The sequence below is a fragment of the Rhipicephalus sanguineus genome, chromosome 10, assembly GCF_013339695.2.
Source record: "Rhipicephalus sanguineus isolate Rsan-2018 chromosome 10, BIME_Rsan_1.4, whole genome shotgun sequence".
In the NCBI taxonomy this organism is placed as follows: Eukaryota; Metazoa; Arthropoda; class Arachnida; order Ixodida; family Ixodidae; genus Rhipicephalus; species Rhipicephalus sanguineus.
Window position 1 is genome coordinate 19,361,170 of NC_051185.1, and position 26,127 is coordinate 19,387,296.

General features: G+C 47.9%; 1 protein-coding gene across 2 annotated transcripts in view; it reads left to right on the forward strand.

Moving 5' to 3' along the window:
* LOC119407189 (tyrosine-protein phosphatase 99A) overlaps positions 1–26,127 on the forward strand; it is a 265,903-nt gene that overhangs the window by 86,859 nt on the left and 152,917 nt on the right. For both annotated transcript variants that reach the window (XM_037674061.2, XM_049420228.1), the window contains exon 2: positions 5,908–6,216. In XM_037674061.2, coding sequence (XP_037529989.1) covers positions 5,908–6,216 — 309 coding nt within the window. The remainder of the gene's footprint in view (positions 1–5,907; positions 6,217–26,127) is intronic.

Here is a 26,127-nt window from a genome sequence, read left to right on the forward strand (position 1 = left end):
CCAGGGGACCTCCTAATCCTAAATACGTGGATGTCTAGGGCAGATTACACCATCAAATACAAATAAAGGGGACCATGAGGCGATGCGAAGCCGGAGCACTTGCACGATCGCGTTCCGTTGGCGTTCGTTGGGCATGCTACCGGCCTCGCGTCGTGGAACGCGAAGAGGGACGCTACGCGCGTCGTATCTTCCATCTAGCCTGGCCGTTAATTCTCACAGGGCGAGCGGGGAACGCGGTCGACAGGCGGGCGAGAGGGGGGCAGCGTAGGAGAGGAGAGAGAAGGGGAGGGGACGCGCATGCGCTCGAGCTCATGGCGGCATTGCGCAGGAGAGAATTTCGGCATGTCTAGCCCGCGTTTCAGAGGAAGAGTGGAAAAGGGGAGGGGAGAGGGGTATGGGAGAGGGTATGTGGAGAGGGAAAGTGGAGAGGGGGTGAGTGGAGAGGAGGTGTGTGGAGAGGGTATGCGCATGCGCAGTAAGGGTGGTCACGCCGCACACCACCACCACCGCCGGATTGAGCTCGACCTTAAGATACTTCGCATCTAAAATGCATCCACAGAAAGTTTCACAGGAAGCCCAGGGAAACCGCAACGGTACAAAAAATAATAAACGCTTATGAATTAAACCATACACGACTCTATACAATAGCTATGGTGTAAGCCAGAGATATATGCTAGTGAAAAACTTAATTAAGGCAGGTCTCATGAATTTATTGTAACAAAATGGCTGCAGTGACGTCTTAACACGTGCTATCTTATCCTCTCGATGCCTATTTCAGGCAGATATTCCTACAAAAGTTGCTCGGTGTAAGTACGATATCTATTTCCGAAGCAATGGAGTTTTAAATAATTTCTGGAGCGGAAACTATGCCTCAGGAAGGCCGTACCCACCTTAAGATGGCGTCCGCGGCCGCCACCTTAGTAGGGGCAGGACAAAATAGCGCTCGGCGAAGAAAAGGGCGTGTTTACGTCCCACGACCTACAAGTTTAATATGGTAAATGTTTCCGGACACATACTGCTCTGTGTGTGTGTGTCTTTGCGTGTCACTGGTTTCCTCAAGAAACATCAAAGTCTTGGCAAATTTTGTTGGATGTGAAGCCGTCAAAACTCGTCTCCATTAGTTACTTTCGTCGCGAACAGCGACCTGTTATCTTAGTGTCAACCTAGCGTTTAGATTAATAGAGGGAAACAACTTGATGAGTCTATGCGGGCATCACTCGAAGAGGTCATGTTTCCTAAATAAAGAGTGAGCAACCGCTGGCTTCACTTTTGCCGGTGAGGCGTTGCGAGAGCTTTCACTCCAGCATATTTTAAAGCCTCCTGGCTACGAAGCTGCCGTGCGCCAGCCTTTTGCCTCTGCAAAAGAATGTCAATTGGATAAGCTTAATCATTGCCACTCATGGAGTAAATGCATAGCGGACAATTAAAGTTCGTCGTTTTTGACTGAACTATTATGTTTAGCTGACTAGTGATGTCGCCATCTCCCGTGTAGATTGCTAGGACGTTTATGTTTTCTCACCTGAAACCAGCGACACATTCATCTACGTTTTCGCTTCTTAGACCTTGTCGCTGTTCCCGCCGTTTGCACAATAACCACAGTAGGCTGTGTAGGTAACACAGGACGTGTTTCTAGCAGGACAACGTCATGTTAAATTGTTGTTGATCTTAGCCGTCTTTGATGAAACAATAAAATTTTCTAAACACACAATATTTTCTTGTGTGTGTGTGTTTTCTTTTACGAACAGTAACTGTAGGCTTTTAGCTCTACTTGTTCACTGGCGCCGGGATGGCTTAGGGCTCTCCCGCAGGAGAGTACTCATTACTCTTCATCGTTTACCATTTGTTCTAAGCACCATTTTCTCTAAAAAAAATTGCTTACGTAGTGCAGGGACATCGTGCCGCTTTCCCGTAGTGGAATACAAAGGGCTCTAAAGCGTTTCTTCTCATTTTTTTAAGCGTGAGCTTTCCTGCAGTGATGGCACGCGTGTTTCTTTAAAGGGCTACTGACACCATTTTTCTAAGGTGAGTTTACTCTGCCATGCGAATCTCCTGTATACAGAGACGGCTCTCAGCAAGTGTGAAGCTCAGCAAATGTTGATAACATATTTTATTTTGATACTACAGTCACTTTTCCCGGGGCGCACCTACCGACATCGACACTAGCTTGACGTCAGGCTACAGTACTAAGTCTGTTGACTTCACGCAGCAGTCCTCGCTAGTTGCGATGACTTCAGGTACCAAAACTTCCAAAATGGTCGCTTGTTCGTCACCAGAACGTTCAAAATGACCGCTTGTGCGTCACCAACGGAGCCACGGTGCGTAGCGGCCGCGAAAACGTCACGATATCTTGCGCGAGCACGTGACGAGAAGCTCATACCATGTTGTGACGTCAGGGTACAGTATTAGGAACCGAAACTAGCTCTTAAATGTAATTACTTTTTCAGGGTGCACTCGCGCTTAGCAGTACATTTTCTGAGCTCTAGAGGGCTCGGCCTTTCATTTGACGCAAAAAATAACGGAAAATTTTCGTGTCAGTACCCCTTTAAACTACGGAACCGGCAGGTTGAGTTCCGAGTATTATAGTCCCGTATGGCGCGGCCGTCTCCGTACTAACTGTCCGTCCGCGCTTCTGTGAGTAGCTTGTATGTGACGATTTTCAGTATTGTGTTGCCTCTCAAATATGCATGCTCATAGATCAGCGGTACTCTTTTACAACGGGTCAGTGTATAATTGTGAAAACTACACATTGTGTTTGCGTGTTCGTTGTTTTCGGACTTCACGTACAAGTTACTTCTACAAAAGTCACACGCTCCTTTATGCATTCGCATAAGAAGACTTCAAGGCAAAAACCATCTTCCTCGTCATGCGTCAGAGGCTAGTCTCCTAGCTATATACGCGCGTTATATTTCGAAAGTGACGTACGTACCCAAGCAACAATAAACGCTACAAACTCCTTTCTAAATCTCTTTGATATTTGTTTAAAGAGAACTACTACTTGGACTAGCTAGTACTTGCAGAAGGACACATTTCCTGTCAAATTAGACGCACACAAGAAGAATACACATTCGTGAAGGTAAAGTCGGTCGTGTTTTCGTCTACGTGTCTTTGCAGTGTGTGTGCGTGTCCAACTTTGCGGCAAATATGTCTTTCTTTTTTTTTTTTCAAATTCCGGTAGCCATTGTAAGAAACTGTGTGTCGCGGTATTCCTCCGTATATTATCTCGCGCACTGTCAAGCATTTTGCGGCGCCACGAAAACTTAAGCAAGAAATTTCTTCTTGTTTTGCCTGTCCTCTCGGAATTTTGAAGCAGAACGCTGCAGAAACGCCCGCTCGACGGTAGCGCAATCTTTAAGAATGAGAAGGAAAGACCATACTTCATACACATTGCAAGCATGTCTGAACGAAAGTTATCGGGACCTGTCAAGATGAGGAAGCACACGCGACGTGGCCTCGTCGAAGCCACGTGTCCATGTCGCAAGCCGCAGAGGTGGCGCCGAAATCGCGTGCCTTTGTGCCTTTTCTTTCTTTCTTTTAATTTCTATCATTTTCGAGTTTAGATACGTCGATGCTCGTCGAGTGTTTTCGGAACAGCTACCGCTGCTGACGTGTGATTTAAGACTCGATGAGTTCTGCTGTCTCTTCGCTTCTGGGAGCAAAATCAGTTCGAAGATGAGAATTCAGGGACTATATATGGTCTGTGTGCGCGTGTGTGTGTGTGTGTGTGGGGGGGGGGGGGTCTGCGGAGTAGTTACATGTTGGAAAGGGAAAGGAGAGCCGGCAGATCTCGCCCCCCAGATAAGAAACAAAGATGGCGGTGGCGGCGCTATTAGCACTGGCAGATTCGGGCTTCAGACAGAGAGAGAGGGGGGGGGGGGGGGGGGGTGGGGAGTGGGGTTACAGAAGCACAAAGGAGTCGTCTGCTTCAAACGTCTGCTGTTTCGTCTGTCACGTTCGCCTGTCTAGTATCTAACACTTTTCATCTTTCTTTTTCTGTCGCTTAGTCTTCTTACAGTTGCTTGCCCACTCCGGTTTACCGCCAAGGCCCTTGTACTTTCACTGTTGTTGATTCGAGTACCTTCCGCGAAATCGCCTGCTGCTGATGCCCATTTTATACGTGTATTCATCTGTAGAAAACTCTTTCCTTGTCGTCTGCTATACGGCTGTTCACTTCTGCTTTTCTCTGCCTTGTCGTCGTCTGCTCTAACGACTGTCCACTTCAGCTTTTGTCTGCCTTCTTGGGCGTTGTTCTCGCGGCGCATTCCTTATCTCGAGCCTTATCGGCAGGGCTCTGTTATTACGGAACGTAGAAGTGACAGCACCGCGCTTGTTCAGACGTCGTATAGAGGGACTAAGTAGATAGCGAGAGTGTGTTTGTGTGTGAGAGAGGGAGAGTATGACGTAGAACCGAGGTAGTGGGCGGCACGTCACGAAGTTTCGCGATGACTCGACAAAGCGGCCGAGGAGGCGGTGTCGGCGGTTGCCTTGTGAAGTTCGGTGTCCGCGAAACACAATGACCTTGCCTTTTTTTTATTATTTCAATTTCACTCGGCACAGATCTTTCTTCTGAAGCCACGGCGATTGTTTTGTTTGAAGCTAAATCTGCGGTTGCCGCGGCATTCTTGCCGGGCAGGATGTACACGATTTCACGCGGCCTTTGTGTGGCACGTTCCGGAGACGGATCTCCGATCAACGCGATAACAGGTGACTCCCCCTACGAGGTTGAATTCTTACGAAGTGTTCCAGAAAGGATGCGATTTTTAGGCCATCAAAACACTTATCTTCGTCCGAGTAGTCTTCGTCGGCAAGATCTTTTTTTCTATTTTTACTTCGATGCAGTAGAAACGTTTTGCTGTTGGAGGACAATTGGCAAGGGGCGAATGGCAGCGTAAGCGTGCCCGTACCCTTGACAACGTTCTTACGCCACCGCTGCGCATGCGCCGATCCTTGCGTCGGACATCCGCTGCAGGCTTTGGACATAGCTATTCACGAACTAGGGCTATTACTGTACTCTGTAACGTGTTATCGCGTATCAAATCGGAATCAAGACTCAAGTCTGGGTTAGCTGGGAGTGGCATCCACGTCTTGACCACGTGATGCCAGATCTGATCGTAGTGTCTTAGTTCTTGTTATACTGTCTGGCCATTGCGAGGTACTTTCTCTTTCTGCTGGCTTCAAACAAAAGCTTTTCACGAACCAGTGTCAATAGTATAGCATAACTTTCTATCGCGTATCTAATGTGGAGGTGGGCTAAATCGGAGTGTAATCGATGTTTTGACCACGGCATCATGTCAGATTTGGTCATAGTACCTTAGTTGATGCTTTGTCCGCCTGTTCCTGACATGACACGCTTCTTTATCTGCTGTTCGCTTCGGACAAAGCTCTTGACGGACCTGGACTACTACTGTACTTTATAACATGCTATCACGCATCAAATCTAGATTCCCATTTGGGCTATCTGGGAGTGGCATCGACGTTTCTCCTACACGATGATGCTAAATCTGGTCTGCAATAGAGTTAACTTGGGATGGTTGGTTCCTACTGGAAGAATTGGGTAACAGCGCAAGGAACAAGAGTCACAGACTGCGACAGACGAAGCACTTCGTCTATCTATCTATCTATCTATCTATCTATCTATCTATCTATCTATCTATCTATCTATCTATCTATCTATCTATCTATCTATCTATCTATCTATCTATCTATCTATCTATCTATCTATCTATCTATCTATCTGTCTGTCTGTCTGTCTGTCTGTCTGTCTGTCTGTCTGTCTGTCTGTCTGTCTGTCTGTCTGTCCCGTTCCTTGCGCTGTTACCCAACTCTTCCAAATCTGGTCGCAGTGTGTCATTGGACGCCCTATTGCTACATATGATGCTCACGTGGCACGCACTTTATGCCTTCAAACAGGCGACGGTGACGCGGAGAAGATCTACGTGCGGGTGGGAGGCAACGTGACGCTCCGATGTCCGGACCTCCCGCCGCAGCCTGGTCAGCAGCCGCCGCGCCACTTGACCTGGTGGAAGGAAGACCGGCGGCTGATCGAGGCCACCCGAGAGCGCGTCACCGTGGCGCCCGAGGCCGGAGCCCGGGTCGCCCTGGTGCCCGGCCACAGTGCACTCCTCTTCCGCTCGGTCGTGGCCGAGGACAGCGGAGAGTACCAGTGCGTGGTCAACAACCGACAGGGAAGGAGGGGCATCGTCAGGCTATACGTACAGGGTGAGTGCGCACCTCGCATGTTTTACAAGTCGTCGGTGACTTCCTGGCATGGCGAAGCCCATTCAATACTGTCACGTGTTCGTGGCGTTGACGAAGTCAGTAGTCGGCACATTCAAGACGAAACTTTATTTTGGCGAAATTGTGCCCGGAAAAAGAACACCACTCAAATGCAACGATATCGGCCCAGACAGTCGTCGAGCGTCGAATACTTGTGTCCTCTTCTTTGTGCTCCGTCCAGTTCGCGCTGAAAAGTTTTCAAGAATGCATCAGCAAGGGAGTGACATGTCCATAGAGCCAATGGGGACGAAGTTTGGACACGATGGTAGCGCCGTCTGGATTCTAACGGTAGTTGCAAGAACAATTAAAAATGTTATCTTGCTCTCAACAGAAAAAGCTTTTATCATCTTTCACATGCAATTTAGTTTTAAGAACTACGAATATTGTTTGTAGATTTTTTAGCTGTGTATAAAATGAAATACGTTTCAAACGCACAAGGGCGCTTTGATATGGCGGCGGGCGTTCCGCATAGCAGACGATGCCGTCGTCGTCTGCTTCTGCGTCGCCGCTGTACCCCGCTCGCTCCGGCAGCCCCCTCTCCGCCCACCCTGAATTTCTCTCGTTTCCATAGCGTACACTGTAGTCAATTACTCATTAGGTACTCACAAGTATCTTACATACTTACTTTAGTAGGGTAGTGCTGCCGCATACAGGTCGAGCGAAATGACAACGCTGATCACACAAACTTGCTGCAATAAATTATTTTATTGCGACTGCATCGATGTTTACACAAAATGAACGACACGTAAGTAGCGTTTTAGCATGTATACCAGTGAATAACATGCGTGCATAAGCATTTATATGCAAAGAAGGTACGTACTACGCATAGCCCCACCACAGATGTCCGGAGCACAGAAGCTGCCCAGCGTTGGATGATAAATACACCGAACTGCACGAAGCCTTCGCTGGTATAAGAAAGGTATACCGCTAAAGTCTCTGCACTTCTGCTGCTCAAGATGTAGCACCACTTCATTCACAGTATTCAGCAAACTGTCTATAACTGATATGAACATATATGCGTCCCTTGCACGGCCACCAGTGCTACCAGTGCGGCGTGACTGTTTGTTTCTTGGTTTGCGCTGCCACCAAAAGTGCGTTACTTTCAAATCTTTTTAGCCTTCGCACTATGCACGCTTCTGGCAGCCTAAAATTAAATGAGAAACGGTTTTTCATGCGTATTGATCTGAAGTCTTACAAATAAAATCGGCGAAAAAAAGGCTTAGATGGCGTTTCGATTACCGCTGCCGGCGGTGCGCTGTCGTCGTTTCGATGGGGGCGACACCTGAAGGCCCGGACGCGAACCTCGCATAATGCCACCGGCTTGGCATCAGTTCCAACTCGCCCACCTCTCTACTTTACTGTAATTTGATCAGCGCTAAGGCGCTTCGGCATTTATACATGTGGCATCGAAGGTTCTAGGCTTATCGTTGGCGGCCGCGTTAGTTCCAGAATAAACTCACTCACGGGGGGGGGGGGGGGGCCGGCCGGGGGGCCCGCCCCCCCCCCCCGAAATTCGTCCATCCTTTTATATTCCCGGGCAACTTTTTTTTTTGCCATGAAAAGACTTTCTTTCAAATAATTAGGCCTTGGGCCCCCCCCCCCCCCCCCGAAAAAAAAAATCCTGGCTACGTGCCTGCTATCTAATGTTGCAGATAGAAGCGAACACTGTGCACAGTAGTGTCATTCAAAGCATAGGCGTGTGCAGGGTTCCCCATCAGGGGGGGAGGGGGTAAAGGTTCCTCGCAGCGCCCCCCCCCCCCTCTTAGGTGACTAGGGGGGTCAATGTATGGGTAAGATATTGCGCCCCTCCTCATAGGTGACTAGTGGGGGTGGGGAGGGGGCGCTCATAATCATAATCATATCGTGGTTCTGGGACGTTGAATCCCAACAATTATTATTATTATTATTATTATGAGTCGTACTGGAACTGTTTCATTAAGGATCACATCAAGTAATAAACATAGCATACAGAGTTACAGTAGGATCCGCGTCAAATATTTAATTCAGCACAAACAACCTCGGGATCTAAATAAAGGAACTCCCGCTGCAAAAATTAAAAAAAAAAAAAACTTTGAAAATAACGTTTGGTCAACCCTAAATTTAACAGGATTGCATAGAGTTAGGAATATCAGTGTTAACAAAGCGTCATTGTTGATAACTTCCTTTCTCTTGTTCGTCGTTTTTAGCGAGCCCTTGAAATCGGATTACAAGCTCACCAAACAGTACATTCTCCTAAGATATAATTAGGTCGATCAATAGCAAAACAGCGCTTGCGAACGGAAAGTTTTGTAAATGCGCGACCCCTGATGGCCTTAATTCTTGGCGTGCCGTAGATCGTCATCGAATCTTTCGACAACCCAGCGCGCTCGTGTGTGTACGATAAGAAAGCACTACCGCGAGTCCAGTCTTATTAATGGATTGCCGAGGGTCGACAAACACGTGACCCGGTTGACGACGATCGGTTAATCGAAGTCTCGGCGAGCTATTCCCAGCCACTTTCAATCGACTTGAGTGGTTGCAGCGCTTGGCGTCGTCGCTAGTCACGCGGGCAAAAGACCACATGACTTGCGGTAAAAGACGCGGGCGATCTCCCGTGGCACACGATTCTTGGCTCTAAAACCACGCTCGCACACACCTTATCAGGTGCTTTGATCTGTGAAGATAACAGCGGCGGGCTATAGCTTAATTCTTCACGGCATCTGTAATGTCCGATTCGTGCTATATAGATTTTCTCGAAGAAACCTTGTGCCAGAGATCTTCAATATACCTTGCAGATAAAGACAGTTAAAGTCACCGAAGGTTGCTGAATATCCCCATCACCAATCAATCAATCAATTGGCCAAAACAAACCCTTTTCGTTAGGGGCAGTTTACCGCTCTTCAAATTATGTAGTTGGATGCATAAAGTGCTCTATGTCTTCGCCCCCCCCCCCCTTTTTTTTTTGTTTAACACAATGTGATCGCTTCAACATTCGTAAGAGGTAGATTACAGCTCGTCTATGCGCCTTTCCAACAAGAGCTTCTTGGGTGCCATATTCATCACCTTTCGACTCTTGTAAATATGCGTAAAGCACCCCCCTCCCCCCAGACGCACTGCCGAGGAAGTGACGTCAGCCTTTGTACTCCCCTCAAAACGCACTGCCGAGGCTGCGACGTCAGCACTTGCACGTCCGTGTAACAGTCAAGAAAGGAGGTGCTCCCTCTCTCCAATAGAAAGTTCTGTGCAGAAGAGCATACTTTTGACTCAAAATCACCAAAACTTTTTTTTTTCTGAGCGCATAAGAAATTAGTGCATGGGAGCCGCATTGGTTGAATAAGCTTTCCTCTGCTGAATGGAGGGAGCATCTATGTAAATTCTCTACTGCTTGTTTTGCGCAGCTGCACGCAACTCTGCCATGACAGATTACATAATGCTCTAAGTACTTTACCTATAGTTCAAAGCAGGCACGTAGCCAGGATTTTTTTCGGGGGGGGGGGGGCCCAAAACCTAAATGTTCGAAAGAAAGTCTTTCCACGGCAAAAAGAAAAAAAAGTTGCCCAGGCACATAGAAGGCTGGACGAATTTCGGGGGGGGGGGGGGCGGGCCCCCCCCCCCCCCCCCCCCTTGTCTACGTGCCTGGTTCAAAGCAACAACTTTTCATCTATGCAAATTCTCTTAGCGTTGAAAGGGCGATGGCTCAGGGCGGAGCTTAAGTTTTTTTCTTCGGGTGTAACCGACCACAGAGATTGGTGTACAACCCCTCCTTCTAAATAAACATCTGCACTGTCGACGAGTGCCATTTCAATCATCGCCACCCACCCCCACATTTGCAAAGCTCGAGCTCAGACCCAAAGCCCATGCAATACAGTTAGTAGCGTGATTTCCCTCCATAAGCTACGTTTGCGTAGACATCCCGAGAAAAGAAACAGCCGTATCTATGTATACAGGGAGCGATGCACTCGCGACTCATTTGTTCAGCGTAGTTTCGTTTTCGTCTCATTTTTTATTTTTCTCGGAACCATGTCTCTTCGTCACGCACGCTAAATTACACCACGCATGAAAGGCCCTTGTTTATTTCGGGAGCAGGCGAGATCGTTACTTCCCAGCGATCATTCCTTACCCAAGCGTGTAGCTGTTTTTGCGTGCAACATACCGTGTATACTCGTGTAATGGCCGCGCCCATAACTCTGTTAAACAATGGCCCCTAAAAATATGTTTAAAGATTACCTGTGTATTAGCCACACCCTCGAAGGGACACTAAACAGCAAAACGATTTCTCTCACATTAGTAAAGCACTCTTTCACGATACCAAAAAACACCACGCTTGCAGCGAGGAGACGCTTAGTAAACGAGAAGACGCGCAAAAACAAAATGTGGGTGGCGACGCCACCGTGAAGTTTTCGCACCGTTCGCCGTGACGTCACATGTTTTGACGACGTCTACTAGGGACTACGTAGTTCCTATTCGGTAAAAATGAAGTACATTGTCCTCTGAGGGGGGCCATAGACTTAAAATAGCAAGTTTGGGGTAGTTTTGCTGAGGCAATGGCGCAAAAATACGATAAATAAACTTTAAAATCCGTGAAGTCACGCGGAGTGATTTCGGCGCGAAATTTAAAAATGAAAATTTGAACTTGATTTTCTCCTCTATTAATAAGCCTATGATGGCGAATTTAGCGACCTTAGAGTTCTCGGAGCACAATTTATCGATCCAAACCGATTCATTGTTTCTCTTCAGTGTCCCTTTAAATTTTGATAAGGTTAGCAGTGTTTTCCGTTGGTCGGCGCGAGAATATCGATGCTTCTTCTTCTTTTTTTTTTTTTTTTCGGGGGCAAACAAGACAGCCGTGATGAGATTTCGGCGCCCACAGGTAGCAAAAGCAGAGCCTCCTAGAATTAGCGGCTGCCTGCGAGGCGCTGCCGTCCACGAAACAACACCGACTGGACGGCTGAAGAGGTCATCCCTTGTGGATGTGGGCCACTGGACTTTCGAAGCGTGGTGGGGGGTTTCCTTCAGTACGGTGGAGAAAAGCTTCAAGGTCACGGGAATTTCGAATGAATTCGATGGAGCGGAGGACGACCTCATCTGGGACCTCACCTGAGGCGAGTTTGGAGTTGCGACGAGTAAAGAGGAGGAGGTCGAGGCATATAACATCCTCGCAACCGCGTGAAAGTGACAATGTTTTTCGCTTCGCCCAGTACAAGCGAGTTCTACAGTTCACTAAAGGCAAGTAGCGCTGAAAATAAGCACGAAAAAAAAAAAAAAGGTCTTTTTATCCGTGGAATGGCCGCACCCACGCTTTTCACCCCAAATCTTCGAGAAAAAAAAAAAAAACCTGCGGCTATTAGATGAGTATATACGGCAGCTAACTTTGTATACACAAGCACACACTGGTGCTCGAAACGTGATGACACCCCCCCCCCCCCTCCCCCACAGGCGTTCACGAAGTAAACAATGACGCAGACGGCACGAATAATCTAATCGAAATCGCAAATATCAATTTCCTCTAATGCGGTGTTCCGCCGTTCGCTCGCGTGCACGACGTCGGTCGCTTTTCTCGCGTTTTTTGCGCGCTTGCCGAAATTTCTTTCGCGTTGTGATTAGAGCGCGCGCATGCGGCGATCGACCGGGGCTGGCGATGATCGAAGCGACTCGTCTTTGATCTGTACGCCGACTGAAACGGTCGCATTCGAGTGGGCAATTCGCAAGATGGCTTGAGGAGGACGCTTCTGTTTCTGTATGAATGCTTGATGGTTGTTTCTGACCTGACCGTGTTTGTTTATACGGCAGCAGGTTGCTGCTGCTTGTTCTATTATTATTTGGCCATGAGCGATGATGCGAAACATCACGGATATATATATATATATATATATATATATATATATATATATATATATATATATATATATATATATATATATATATATATATACTTTTGCCTCCTACTAGACACATAAAGTATGGCAATGGTTTTGTCAGGCTTCATTTTATCTTTCGACGTTGACGTTATGTAAACAGCTGTAACACTTTCTGAGCTCTATATTTAGGTATTTTCGACTGCATATGATCATGCTTTCTTTTTTTGTTTATCGATATATGGCACACTATAGACCTCAGTATCAGCAAACCACCGTTCAAACATGGCTACAACGTACGAAGCTCTATACGCATTCTGTCAGTGAATTGATGCAGGGTTTTCTTTTCTTTCTTTTTTTAACTAGCAGTCAGCTCACGCGTACCACTCGTAAGACAAAACCTGCTGCTTCGTGCCCAGCCGAAAAGAAAGCGCGGGCTTGCACTCTTTCCGTGTTCACCGGTCTCCGGCGGTTGGTTCTGCACGCACCTTCAAAAACAGGGCCCCCTCGAAAATCGCCTCTCCAGCGCACGCCAGCCGCCTTGCATGCTTCTAGTCCCATATCGCACCGCCATCTACCTGCCATCCTTCTTTTTGTATCTTTATAATGTATACGCTTCGTTCGAGTCGTGCTTTCGGAAGCTACTATACAGCCGCAAGACGCTACCGACTGGAACTAGCTGCCCATTGGGTCTAGCGAGCACGCTTTTGCAAAGAAGAAGAAGAATCAAGCTCGCATCCTCTTGCCGATTTCCCTCCTCGCATCACAGCGTCTACGTCTAGTGGAGAAACACGGTGATGTCTTCTATCACTCTTTCCTGGGACGCGAGTGCGGCCGGTTTTGAGCTTGCTCTCCAGAACAGCGCTCATACTTTCGGCAAGAAAGGAACTCTCGTTTTATTTCTCTCTTGCCTGGGCGAGAGAACAGAAAGCAGCTGACTAGCTTGTAAATGCGACTTCTCTCCCTAACTCACTCTCTTCATAACCTGCCGCCATCCGTACAACCCGCCGCAGCCTCCATCTTCAGCTCATATCCACTACCGTCTTGTTTGCAGCCGGCGCGTACACCCCCCTCCCACCCGCTGCCGTAAGTTGTTCCTCCTTCGCTTCTCCACTGCGTGGTGGTAGCCATTTGACCACCGCCACCACCGACAACAACCCTGACGCCCCCCTGCTCCCCCCTTGAGACCCCCCCCCCCCCTCGAAACGAGCCCCTCACAGGTCGCCGATACGTTCTTCTGCTTGCTCGTCGTCTGCTTGCGGAGGTTGCGAGCAGACGACGAGACGGCCTTCTGCTTGCTACCTCCGCTTTGCTGGAGGACGGGTAAGAGGGGGAGGCCGGTGCATTAGGCTTAGCTACGAGAACGGCTCTCTCCTCATCGTATAGAAAGGAAGTCGTGACCAAGCGACTCAACTTGGTAGCCAGCCGCCGAAGAACACCCACACCCCTCGATGCCTACCTTGTCTGCCCCTCCCGTCTGCCTGCCTACCTGGCGGCTCCCGCCGTGGCTCTGCCCCCCCCCCTCACCCCCCTAACGCTTACGGAACTTGTTGTGCACCCCCCCCCCCCTCTCTCTTCCTTCTTGGGTCGTTTTGTTTTTTGTTCCGCTGGATGGCGCTGCTTTCTGACCCGTCCTGTCCTGCTATTTTTGTCTAGTTTGCTAGTTTGCTCGCAGCCGCGCTGTGCAAGCGCTCGCGTGCTCGTGAACCGCAAATATGAGGAGGGGGGGAGTCGAAGCACGACTGAGGTTTGTTCGTTACGTACCGCCATCCAAACCTCCGCGAGACCGCTTGGTTTGTTTCTTATACGATAGTCGTTACCTGGGAGCCTTCTTTTTATGTTTCAGCCCTTTGCGCTGTTTCTTTCGCCCTAGCAGAGGGGCCGTATATATACAGGTATGTATATGCACCAGGCCTGTTCTTCCTCTCCTTCTTTCGTACCCCATGCGGCGCAATAAACGGTTGCTCCGCGAAGTAGCAGTCGGATGAACGAACGAGCAAACGAACGGACTGACAACGACTCGTCTCTCCGGGGAGGGGCGCGTGGGTTCGTTTCACTGTGGCTTTTCCGTTCCTCCTTTTTGGGGCCGGACGCGCCATATATACCGGGTATTCCTTTCAGAGAAGCTTCCCGCTGAGAACGGAGGTCCATCTTTTTCGTTCGTTCATTCCTTCTGCGTTTATTTATTTCACGGATGGAGGCTCGCTCGGCGAAAGAAACCGCTCGCGCGTGCTACTCACTCCTTGTAGACGTGCAAATCGTGAACGCGGATTTCTACTGCGGTCTTGTAGTGGGGCCTACACTTTGCACACATGCGTTTCTTTTTTTTTTTTTTTTTTTTTTTGCTGTGCGCGCTCATGGTCGTCCTTATAAGTGTTTCATTCTTATCGTACTAAAAAGTCCAGGACACAAGATGTGGTTTTTCTAGATTCGTTCTATTTCACACGTTCGCAGTATCTCACTAATTTGCATGCTCCGGGATCCATGCACTTCCGTCTTTAGAACTGTCGTCTGCTTTTTCTTCTTTCATATTTTTTTTTGTCTGCACGCATGTCAATAGCGTCCTCGTTAGTGTCGTCTGCTGTTTGCTTCATTATTTTCGTCTGCATGAATCTCCTTTTCTTCTAGCAGACGATCATCTCGCACATTGTTATCCCTCCTATCCATATAATCGAACAGCATAGCCTCGTTTCATTACAATTCTTTATTTATTTATTTATTTCGTTCCCATCCCTGGAACTCACGCACACTGATCTTGAGTACTAAGGCACTCTCACCCCTATGTGTACTTTACGTAACGCAAAACACACACATGCTTCGCAGCGGTGAGCAGAAGAATAGGCCTATTAGACCCAGTTCCGTGTGCACCTGCGCGCCTGCCTAGCAGAAGACGAGCTTCTGCGCAACTCGTGATGGAGCTATAGCGAAATCACGTTATCTCCCCCCCCCCCCCTTATAACTTCCTTTCCAGAGCACTATTCCGAAGCGTATTCCATGATGTACCATGCCCCTGAGCCGTTTCTTATGTTATCACGCCAAGAGCTGTACGCCCGTATCGCGATACTAGCCCGGGAGGCGTTTGCTCGAGTTCGTGAGCCCCGTGGCTGGAATCGTGCTCTAGACCAAACGTCTTAACGAGCGCCTACTCACTCACGCTGTGCAAACATGTCGTTCATGATCGGTACACATATACAGAGTTCCGGTTGGCAAAGACAAACATTGGACGGGAGAAAGTGAAAATGGATCGCTGTCGTTTTGTGTTCTACATCATCTCTCGTTTCGTTTTTTGTCCAGTCTGTTCATGCCATAAACTGGACCTCGATGCGTTGTATAGAAAAGGAAACAGCGAAATTGGGGTGTCGCCTATTGTGTAGTCCGGATCGTGCCCTTAGGAAGATACGCGGGGCAGTTTGTTTAGTGGTGGGAACCATACGCGAGCATTGTTTGAGCGTCCGTTTTATGGTCGGCCCTTGTTTGCACTGATGTAATAACTTTCTTCTCTCGTTGAGGGGTGCAGTGTGTCGCTCTGTTTCTAGGCTTCGGTTTACTTTTGCCCTTCTGTTGTGCAGGTGTTGTTTGGCAGAGTTGGTTGGCCCTTATAAAAACGATTTTCTCGTGTTTCCGTACGCTTTAGGATCAAGGTTCGATGTTTTTCTTCAACTTGTAGGTTCTGTACACAACACCTCATTAGTTATTCGTTAATAATATTATCCTACTTTTCAAACGGACACTCATTGTTCGACGCTGCCTAAATTATTCCATCCCCATGTCGTTCACTCCTCAAACAAAATTTCAAAAAATAGAGAACACCTATCTCAATTGCAAGTCTTCAACAAGGTGCGGCACTTGTATTGAGGCAATCGCGTCTACGCTATGGATTCTGGGACCTAATTCACGTATCTTTCGCTCTCGAACGTTATTTGCCATCGGCTAGAAGTCGTCCCTATATAATAATATGTACAGTACCGGGATATAGGTTGACGTTTTTTTCTTAAAAACAATTCTGAAGGATCTTCGTCAATACGCGGGACGAGATTAGCAGAAACTTCAGTTGCTTCATAAACCTCAGCATTCGCGGTGTTTTAGTACTTTTTTTTTCTGTGCCATATCCGCGAACTGTGGTTTTGCTGTATTATCTTTCTTAGATAATTAGCGATGTTACTGCGATTAGCAGTCCATCTTTCTTTGGATGCGTAATTTGATGATGCTTTGTTTTATTCGTTATGATTATTAAAGGCAGTACATACCAAGTGATGTACGTGAGCGTAAAAAAGAAACAGTTATCCGCCTCGCTATTCTAGTCGTTATGGTGCTCGGCTGCTGACCCGAAAGTCGCGGGTTCGATCCCAGCCGCGGCGGTCCCACTTCGATGGAGGTGAAATGCTAGAGGCCCGCGTATTGTGCGATGTCAGTGGACGTAAAAGAACACCAGATGGTCTAAATTTCCGGCGCCCTTTATTACGGCGTGCCCCATAATCATATCGTGGTTTTGGCACGTAAAACCCCACAGATTATTAAACCCAGTTATCTACGTGAGCTTAAAAGCGAAACGGTTAGCTACCGCGGAAAGCGTACGAAGAATTCTAAGAATGTTAATCGCATTAAGAGAGCCAAAAGAAAAATTCTGACGTGACCTATAGCAACGGTGGTTGCGTCCTGCTGAGGAGCGGCGCTCTTGCAGTTGACTGCTGCCCTGTGTCAGCGTGCGTGATGGAGGCGGGAAAAGATGTCTTATACGGCGATATACCTGGGCAAGCAGAAAGGAAAATTAAAACAGGAATATAAACTACGCGACTGTTGCTCGTTCGAAACTCGATGTCTCCGCGGGACATCCGATGATTGACGTGCGCCTGTGGCGCATATTTTCCTTGTGGAACAGTACGTCGTGAAGCATTCGCATCGGCGGCACCTTTCGTGCTCTTCCATGCATGTACACGAGAAAATTTGCGACGTTCATATATGCCGACGTCAGCACTTTTGTTGTGTGTGTGTGTGTGTGTGTGTGTGTGTGTGTGTGTGTGTGTGTGTGTGTGTGTGTGTGTGTGTGTGTGTGTGTGTGTGTGTGTGTGTGACATATGACAGCGTTTCCTCTTCACAGAGCAACCAACCAGGAAATCATATCTGCGTTAAAAAGTAAAAGATATAGTTTTTAGAGGAAGCGTCAGTTTTCCTCCGTCTGTCAGTGTCGCGAAGGCAAAAGGCACAGTTTTGTTCAATTGGTCGTCTGAGGTGCTATTCTGGACATCGTCAAATTCCGCCATGTTGTTGAATTCCGCCATTGGTCAACTTCTATGTGTGATTGGCCCGGAGGGCTGGTACGGCTTCTACGATTGGCTTAAAAATTCCGCCATTACGAAACTTGACAAGATGGCGGGTTTTGACAGTGTCCAGGACAGCACTTCTGGTTGGACTTCTGCTCAGACTTCTGTTTGGATTCGTGCTTGGACTTCTGCTTCGTCTGCGTTTTTGTCTGTTGGGCCTTCGCTTTTCTTTTTCTTGCATGAAGCGGTCGACAAATCGGAGCGACAGCCACATTCCCCACCTTCCCGGATACGGCTAGCCGCCTCTCAAGGCATCCCAATCCATTGCAAGCTCGTACACGAACGTGTAGAAGCTGGCGCCATAGAAACGCATCGCGTAATACGCAAACAAACACACCGCGCATGCGATCGACACGCCTCCCATACGATGCATCGTCTGTTCGATCGTGAAGCAGACGGCGGTGATATTTCGTCGTCTGCTATATCATAACCCGGCCGGTCCCATGCAAACATGCCGTGCTGACACGCCTTCTATACGGCGCGTCGTCTGCTCTAATACTGAGTCAGATAGCAGACCTCAGACCTTTCCCTCAGTTTCCACAAAGGCGCCATGAAAGGGCCGGCACGAAAAGGAGAGGAGAAACGTTTTTATACGCTTCGAAACGCTTCGAACTGCGTGGTTTCGTGGTTATAAGAACGCTAAACATCGTTTGTTCCATCTCCACCCCCTTACCCCAAAGAGAAAGCGGAGACAGAAAAAAACAGGCAGTGCCACCGCTTCTGTGCATGGGGCGCCCACAATGTGGTGGTTAGCTTCACCAAGCAACGCCATTACACAACTCGCACCGGCGTTTTGTAGGTACAAGCCGGCTCGTTTTCGGTGGAACCACCTTTTCTCTGTACCTCACGATCCCCACCGCCAGATCCGTGCAGCGCTGTCGAAGCTGTAACGTCGGCCTCAGGCCCTTTGCAGGTCCATCTTAAGTTTTCCCAGACCAACCTTTTGCAGGTAAGGATGCGCATTCTGTTTCTGAGACCGTATACTGCTAACACTGACCCTCTGCTTTTTTACAAAGAAACCTATCTCTTTACATTATGCCAAATAGCCCATTTAACTGAACACCTTAATTGGACGCCAGCTTATTGAACTGAAAGAGCGTGCGATGTTGTGTGTTCGCGCTTTTCCCCGAGAGCAGATGATGTTCGTCGTGCGATGTCGTCTGCTAATTATGATCATTCTGAAAGCATACGGTGATTATGTGTCATACGATATGCCTTCTGCTTGCGCTTTTCTTAAAAGCAGAAGATAATTACGCATCGTGCAGCGTCGTCTGCACGCGCCTCTGTGAAAGCAGACGATACTCATCGGGCAGTGTCATCTGTTTGCAATCCTCTGAAGCGAGCGGCCACCTTGTAGCTTCTGTAACGCTGCACGCATCTTGTGAGGCAGTTTTGTGCGCGCGCAGCACAAACATTCGTGCCTATGTGCATTTGTGCGTGTGTTACGTACGTTTGTGCTTTGTGTGCGGCGGGGTGGGGGGTGCGCTGGCAGTTTCCGTAATACCAGGAACTATAGCGGAGGGCTGGCTTGGTGCTGCTAGCAAAAAAAGCGTTGCGGGTCCGCGAAACAATGATGCATTTTGTGGGGATACAGGTCGACTAAGGGGGCATGCAGAGCTGAAGTTGAGACGAAAGCCGGGTGCATTGGGGGGAGGGGGGCACCGTGTGGGGTGGGGGGGGGGGGGGGGAGCGGAGTGATGCGCACGAAGATGATTCTAGCCGTAATGACCGAGGCTGCGCGGGGTGAAACAAACGGTCATGCTGGGAAACGAAGCAAACGCGGTGAAGAGGCCGTTGGTTGATGACGTTTTCCGAGACCATCTCTGATTGGTTCGCGATTCCGTGTTCTGAGCTTCGGGAAGACTTCTGATACCTTTTGTAGCTTTTTGTTTTCTTCTAGCGGCGTATCAGGAATTTCCGCTACCGCGAGCTTTCTGGGCGTCCTGGGCCAACGCGATCATTTGTGTCATTGTTGTATCGTTGTGCATAAAGAATAAGAAAATAAAAAAAAACATTGACACATATGCAGCTCTCTTGCAAATACGTACGGATAGGCCTGGTTTTTTCTTGAGATACATGTATTGTAACGAAAATGGGTCGCCTGTACTATATGCGAATCACTCTGGCTGCAGTCTCTGCTATCGATCATTATTGTAGTTCTTTCCGTATTTATTTATTTATTTATTTATTTATTTATTTATTTATTTATTTATTTATTTATTTATTTATTTATTTTCCCCTTCGTAAAGCTATATAGCCGAACTGTGTCACAAAATATTGTACAGGAGTAGTCGAATAAATATGATACCTAAACGCACCTCTGCGATCACGAAGAACAGGTTGATAGCATGTTTGTTTGTTTTTAATGCGTCAGCTTTATAGGAGGGGCACTCAAATACCGCATAAGTATGCGAGAGCTCTACCTCATTTATTTCCATATTAGTAGCAGTGTTGGCTCGCATTGACTATCAAGGTCGTTAGAACTGATCAAAGATAACGCTGAGTCATATCTCTCATTTACCGCTAAACAGCTACTCACTTTAAATTTCTTTTTTAATATTGCTATCGCGGTAACTCCTAAGCAACGTCACTTGCGCTGGCCCTTCATTTTGCGTCTTTTCTGACCGGCGTTGAACCATCTTCTCACGGTAAAAATGACTCTTTATATACTGTAGACGGGTATCTTGCTGATAGGCCTCACGTTATCTTTTCTCTTTAGCGCGCGCCTTTTTACAGTTCTTGTTTCCTTTCTCTTCTTTTCTTCTTGAGTATACTACATGTCAGTTCTGTTACAGGGCTGTAGATAATGCCCGCATGTGGTCCTCGAAAATCGAGTCGTGCGAAGCAAATAGCCGCCTTCAAACGCCAATACGGCTTGTCTCTCATTTCACGACAGAGCGGCGCAAATCCGGGTTCCGCATTCCACCTTCGAGCGTTCGTGCTTTCGTTTCCAAGTCCGGACTGTCTGTCAAGCGCGCATGCGTGTATTCTTTACCGCGTTAAGCCACCTAGTTCTCGGAAAGTCTCGGGGTTTTCCCCGCCCTTCTGCAAGGAGGCAGTAATTGTAAGTACATAGCGGGCAAGTCAAAAAGGAAACGTGAACGTTACGAACCCATTCGGCGAATACAAATAGGGTCGAAGTGACTTCCGAGGAAGACGATCGTTTTGTTACTCATAGGCGAGGAGTTAATGACTTCATACAATAACTCACAGGGACTCTTATGTATTCGCCTGGACGGCTCGAAGGCGGTAGCCATCTTCTTATCAGTCGATGTATTGATCCTACCCCGCCCCCCTCCAAAAGCTTAGTGCACCTAACGTGACCATCTTCTTTTTCTTGTCAGTCGATGTATTGGTTCTCCCCCGCCCTCTCCAAAAGTTTAATGCACCTAACGTGGTTTCGCACTGCCTCCGAGATCGGAGGTATTGCTAGCTTCCTGCAGCTCACCTGGTTCTGCACTGCCTCCGTGATCGGCCCAAGCTTGACCAAGCGAAGATGTCATGTGATGACGCCATCATGTGAAATCGCGTATGTGACTTCATAGTGATGTCACGTGACGTGATGATGGCATCATATGGAGACGACGTCATCAAGGGATGACGATTTTTCTGTATCACTCGTGTTGACGCCGACGCCACGGGACGCCGACGGTCAGTTTCCGCGTTTGATGAGGCATCTAAGGCTTTCGCCTTGATGAGTTAAGACCATATTTCCAACTGTGAAAATTTCATCGCTTAGACCGCGCTTTCCAATCCGTCTATGGCGTGGTTAAATGTATCCCTTTCGAATGGCGAGGCTCGTAGCATGCATGCGTCCCATTGTAGAAAACCGCGTAAGTGAGCGCGTTTCCGAGAAGAGAAATTACGCTTCTTCCCACTCCGAAACCTAAAATAGAGCGAGCCAGTTGGAACCGAAAAGCCGAGTTCGTTCCATGCCATTTTCGCTTTCGCCTTCGTGTTAAATGGCTCGCCACATATACGCCAGCGTTTGCGACTGACTCCGGCTAGCATTCAGAAACAGAAACGGAAACGGAGAAGAGATTCCGAGAATCCTGATTAATTTCTCGCCGCGAGAAGGCGCCCCCGTTTTCTAATGTGCGCCGTTGGCAATTAGGCCGCCGCCTTCCTAGGTTTAGGATGGGAGAGCTGAAAGGGGCGGAGGGGGTGTAAGTCGGCGACGGCCCCGAAGGCAATCGAAATGGAGAAGATAGAGTGGGGCTTCTTTTTTTGCGGTTGGTCGTGGTAGTGGTGTGTATATTACTCGCCCGGCGGGGCTTTTGTATCTGTAGGCGCGGCTCTTCTCTGCCATGCTGTGCGCGCTGAAAGACCAGCATACGCATCCTTCGCGAAAGTTAAAAAGAGTTTGCTGACATTACTTTTTCGTCTTTCGTTTCCTTCTCGTATTAAAGTGAAGCTTAATCTTTCCTTCCTCCTTACCTTACTCTTCGCGGTTTCTGCTCCGTTGCCACTTATACAAATTATCTATCTATCTATCTATCTATCTATCTATCTATCTATCTATCTATCTATCTATCTATCTATCTATCTATCTATCTATCTATCTATCTATCTATCTATCTATCTATCTATCTATCTATCTATCTATCTATCTATCTATCTATCTATCTATCTATCTATCTATCTATCATTTACTCGCATAAATCAATACTGAATAAATTCTGCTGACTGCTCGCTAATGCTGGCTAGTGTTCCTAGCGTTGCCTTACGTTGGCTTCTGTTCGATAACTGTTGGATTATGTGTACTAAGTGATCGCTAATGTTAGCTTGTGTTGGCTCGCTATTAGCATATGTCGGCTCGTGTGATGGCTTGTGATGGCTAAATTATCGTAAGCGTCCGCTACTGCATAGGCTATGAGCTGTTACGACAGCGACATTATCTTAGTGTTACCTTCGACATTCACATCATCATAGCGTATCATATGGTCATCATGTACATACACTGACAACAACAGCCCGAGCTGGTTCTGCATGAATTTCTTTTTTTTTTTTCTGATCCGTGCCAACGCTGTGCGAGCATGCAGCGGCAGGCCTGCAATGGCAGCCCTGATTGGTCGCCTATTTTCGGTTAGACCCGCGTCAGCGAGAGAATAAGGAAGCGTGAGGGGGCAAAAAAATCGATCCATTGCGCTGCGTCGTTGCATGCTCCAGCGGTGGCGGCCCACGCACCGGTCGTCCGGCCGGCGTGATTCTGGAGAAACACCTCGTTGAAGGTATACGGACTTCGTTAACGAGTTCGTCTTTGTACAGCGCGTCCTCTTGAGCAATAGTGCCGGGTTCTCTGTCTCTCTCTTCATTTTCTCTTTCTCTCCTTCCTTCATTCTTATTCCTATTCAGGCATGAACGGACGCCTTACCTGAGTATTGGGATGACGATTAGCGCATCATGGTAACGATGGTTATAGTCACAGGCGTGCACAAAGTTCTCGAGTACGGTGGGCCATGTTTCACTGCCGCACCACCCTGCCCCCTTATATGTCGACTCCGGAAAACGAGCTCATGAATCGATGACGCGCTTCTCACAGAGGCCTGCCATTGATCCCCCGCTTTGGGGGTAACGGAGGGAAGTTAACAGATCTTTGAAGGAACATCAGGGGCGCTTGGTCGCCATTATGGTACAAAAAAAAAAAAAAAAAAACATGCGTAGCCATAACCCTGCGCATTGAAAAACGGCTTGAAAGGTCCGACTGATTAAAGGTATGGGGCTGAAGTGGCACCTCCCCTTTCGATGATTAGGTGTAAGGCGGGAGGGGGGGGGGGGTCCGCCCGCCCTGACCCTCCCCCCCATCCTTTGTGCTCGCGCCTATAGTTATAGTGTTGCTGTGAGGATGGTGGTGATCAGGACGACGTTATTTACATGTAATTCTCCCCCCCCCCCTCCCTCTTTCAGCTTGGTAGTAGCATAGCTAAGGCCTCGGTGGTGCGCGGATGAGCACGAGGTCGCGCGCTCGAATTACCGGCAGCGGCGACCGCGTTTCTGTGGAATCAAAAATAATAAAAAAAGAAAGAAAACCTGCCCATTTTACTTGGATGTAGGTGCACTTTAAAGAACCACAGGTGGTCAAAATTAAAGTCAGCTTTAATTACGAGCTGCCTCGTCTCTCAGAGAGAGAGAAACAAAGAGGGATCGATAAAAATATAAAGATAGAGACTCGTAGAAAGAGGAGAGGAGAGAGACAGAGAGAAGCTCTCTAGCGAAACGGCCGCGCGTATTTACGCATCGAGAAGGCAATGTAAATCGAAGTGCGGTCAACCATCGACACGCGCCAATCTGAGCAACGTTCGGGAACCGTCGCGTGTTTGCATACCACGCACGAGTGACCTTTGGCGGAGTGTCTGGCGGCCAGAGAGCGAATGCGCCGCCGGCAGTACGGTGCAATGCCACGGCAATATCTCGGAAGTGTTTCAGACCGTCCTTTTGACTGCAGTGAATGAATGAATGAATCAATGAATGAATGAATTAATTAATTAATGAAGTAACTAGTGAATGAAACAATTAATTATTAAGTGAACTAACGAAGTAATGAATGAAGAAATCAACGGATGAGAAATGAAGAAATTAAGTAACAGATGAACGAGAGAAAGAATTAATGATTGAACGAACAAATGAATGAATGAATGAATGAATGAATGAATGAATGAATGAATGAAGGACGCCCCTGGTGGCAAGGCTGGAACGCGGTCTTATAAGCTGCCGCAATCTTTCAGTGAACTCAATCAGTCAGTTTTCATTAATTTTTCTTACAGTTAATTTCCCTTATCTTAGATAAAATTATCCTAAGATATCACACCTATTCAATATAACACTTGAGTTGTACCAGAACTTCGATTTCCAATTTTTAGAAGACTTTTGTATGAATATTCGAAAAACCGGAAGTGCTCGACCGGATATGCTTTGGAGAGCAGCAAGAGCGTCCCTTAATGCTCGTGCCAATAAAGATTTTATGAATTCGGCCCTCAGTCTGCATTTTCCAGAATATCTGACAATCGGGTATGTTGGTTCATGGTCAAAGAGTTGAACTGCGCAAACAGGACAACGACTAAAAGAGACGATGGCACACAGAACGCAAACTGCCAACAGAAGTCTATTCCCTCGAACACACAGCAAGAAGTTGATTGTTAGTGCGTTCGTGGTGGCGCTGTGCGTTTGTAGAAAAACTGCGTGTGTTCAAGGGAATAAACTTCTGTTGGTAATTTGCGCTCCGTGTGACGTCGTCTCTTCCTTTAGTCGTTGACCTGTTTGCGTAATTCGACTCTTTGAAGCCTTTTTCATGTTACTGTGCTGCCCTCTGCCGTTTTGTGGTTTGGCAGGGGTCCGGCCAACTGGTATCGCCACAACAAAAGCCTCCGAGATGTGGAAGCGCTGCGCGACATTTCCGCTAGGGGAGGGGCGCATGCGCCGTGGCACTGGGGAAAAAAAGGCTGCCTGGGCGCCGCCATAATCCTGATAGGGCTACGCTAAACAAGCGTGAGCCCCCGAAAATGCACTGCCGAGGCCGTGACGTCAGCCTTTGTACTCCCGTGCGCAGCCCAGCATGGCGGCGTTTTTTTCTCTCCTGTGAAAAGGTCCATACGCGCATTCCCATTTTTAAGCTCGACGTCTCAAGCGAGAGTGCTGCACAGATTTTATGCGACCGACAAGAGCAGTGCATTCGCGTGGGCGTGCAGCGGGTCGATAAATTCCAGGGATTGCTTCGAGCGCGCCCGCGGCGCCGGCACGTGGGTTTAAGTGACCGGTGTTTGCGCCGCGGTCTCTGCGCGCGAGGCACTTTCTTAAATAGGACAGGCGGCGAGACAGGGCGAGGAAATAAAAAAATGTACTTGAACAAAGTCTGCTCGCGCTCGCAGATTCTGGAAACTGTAACCGCAGTGGCGTTCGCGTTTGCTACACTGTGCGTGTTTGCGTGACGTATACGCTCTGTTTCTCTAAGACGAAAGGACGGGAGATTAAATGCGGGCGTCGTTCTAAAGCGGAGGGCGATAGATTTATGCGTCTGCAAGTCTTGCACACCATGTTTCGACGGGCACTCGCATACTTTGTACTTTATTTACGAAGAATCCCTGTGTGCTATGCTTACGAACGCTTCTAAACTGTTAGCGCTTTCTCAATTTTCTTGCCTTTTTCTTTTTAAATTCGAGGCATTTCTTTGTCTAACAAAGTGCCTTTGTCTATACAAGGGCACTTTGACCGCATCTGTCTGTCGTTGCCCTCCTACCAGGGGCGTAACCAGAATATTTTTTTGCGAGGGGGGGGGGGTTCAGGCATATTTTGTGTATGTTCGTGTGTGTGTTTGTATGTGTGCATGTGTGCGTGTATATATACGCAAGCAAAATTGAACATTTTCGGGGGGGGAGGGTTGAACTCTCCCAACCCCCCCAACCCCCCTCCTTGGCTACGCCCCTGCCTCCTACGTCTTGGTGCTGTCCTGAACGAATTTGCCGAAGGGAGAGAGAGAAACAACTTTAATAAAATCTATCTATCTATCTATCTATCTATCTATCTATCTATCTATCTATCTATCTATCTATCTATCTATCTATCTATCTATCTATCTATCTATCTATCTATCTATCTATCTATCTATCTATCTATCTATCTATCTATCTATCTATCTATCTATCTATCTATCTATCTATCATCTTACGCCTTGGAGCGGTCGTGATCAAAAACGGCTATTCATG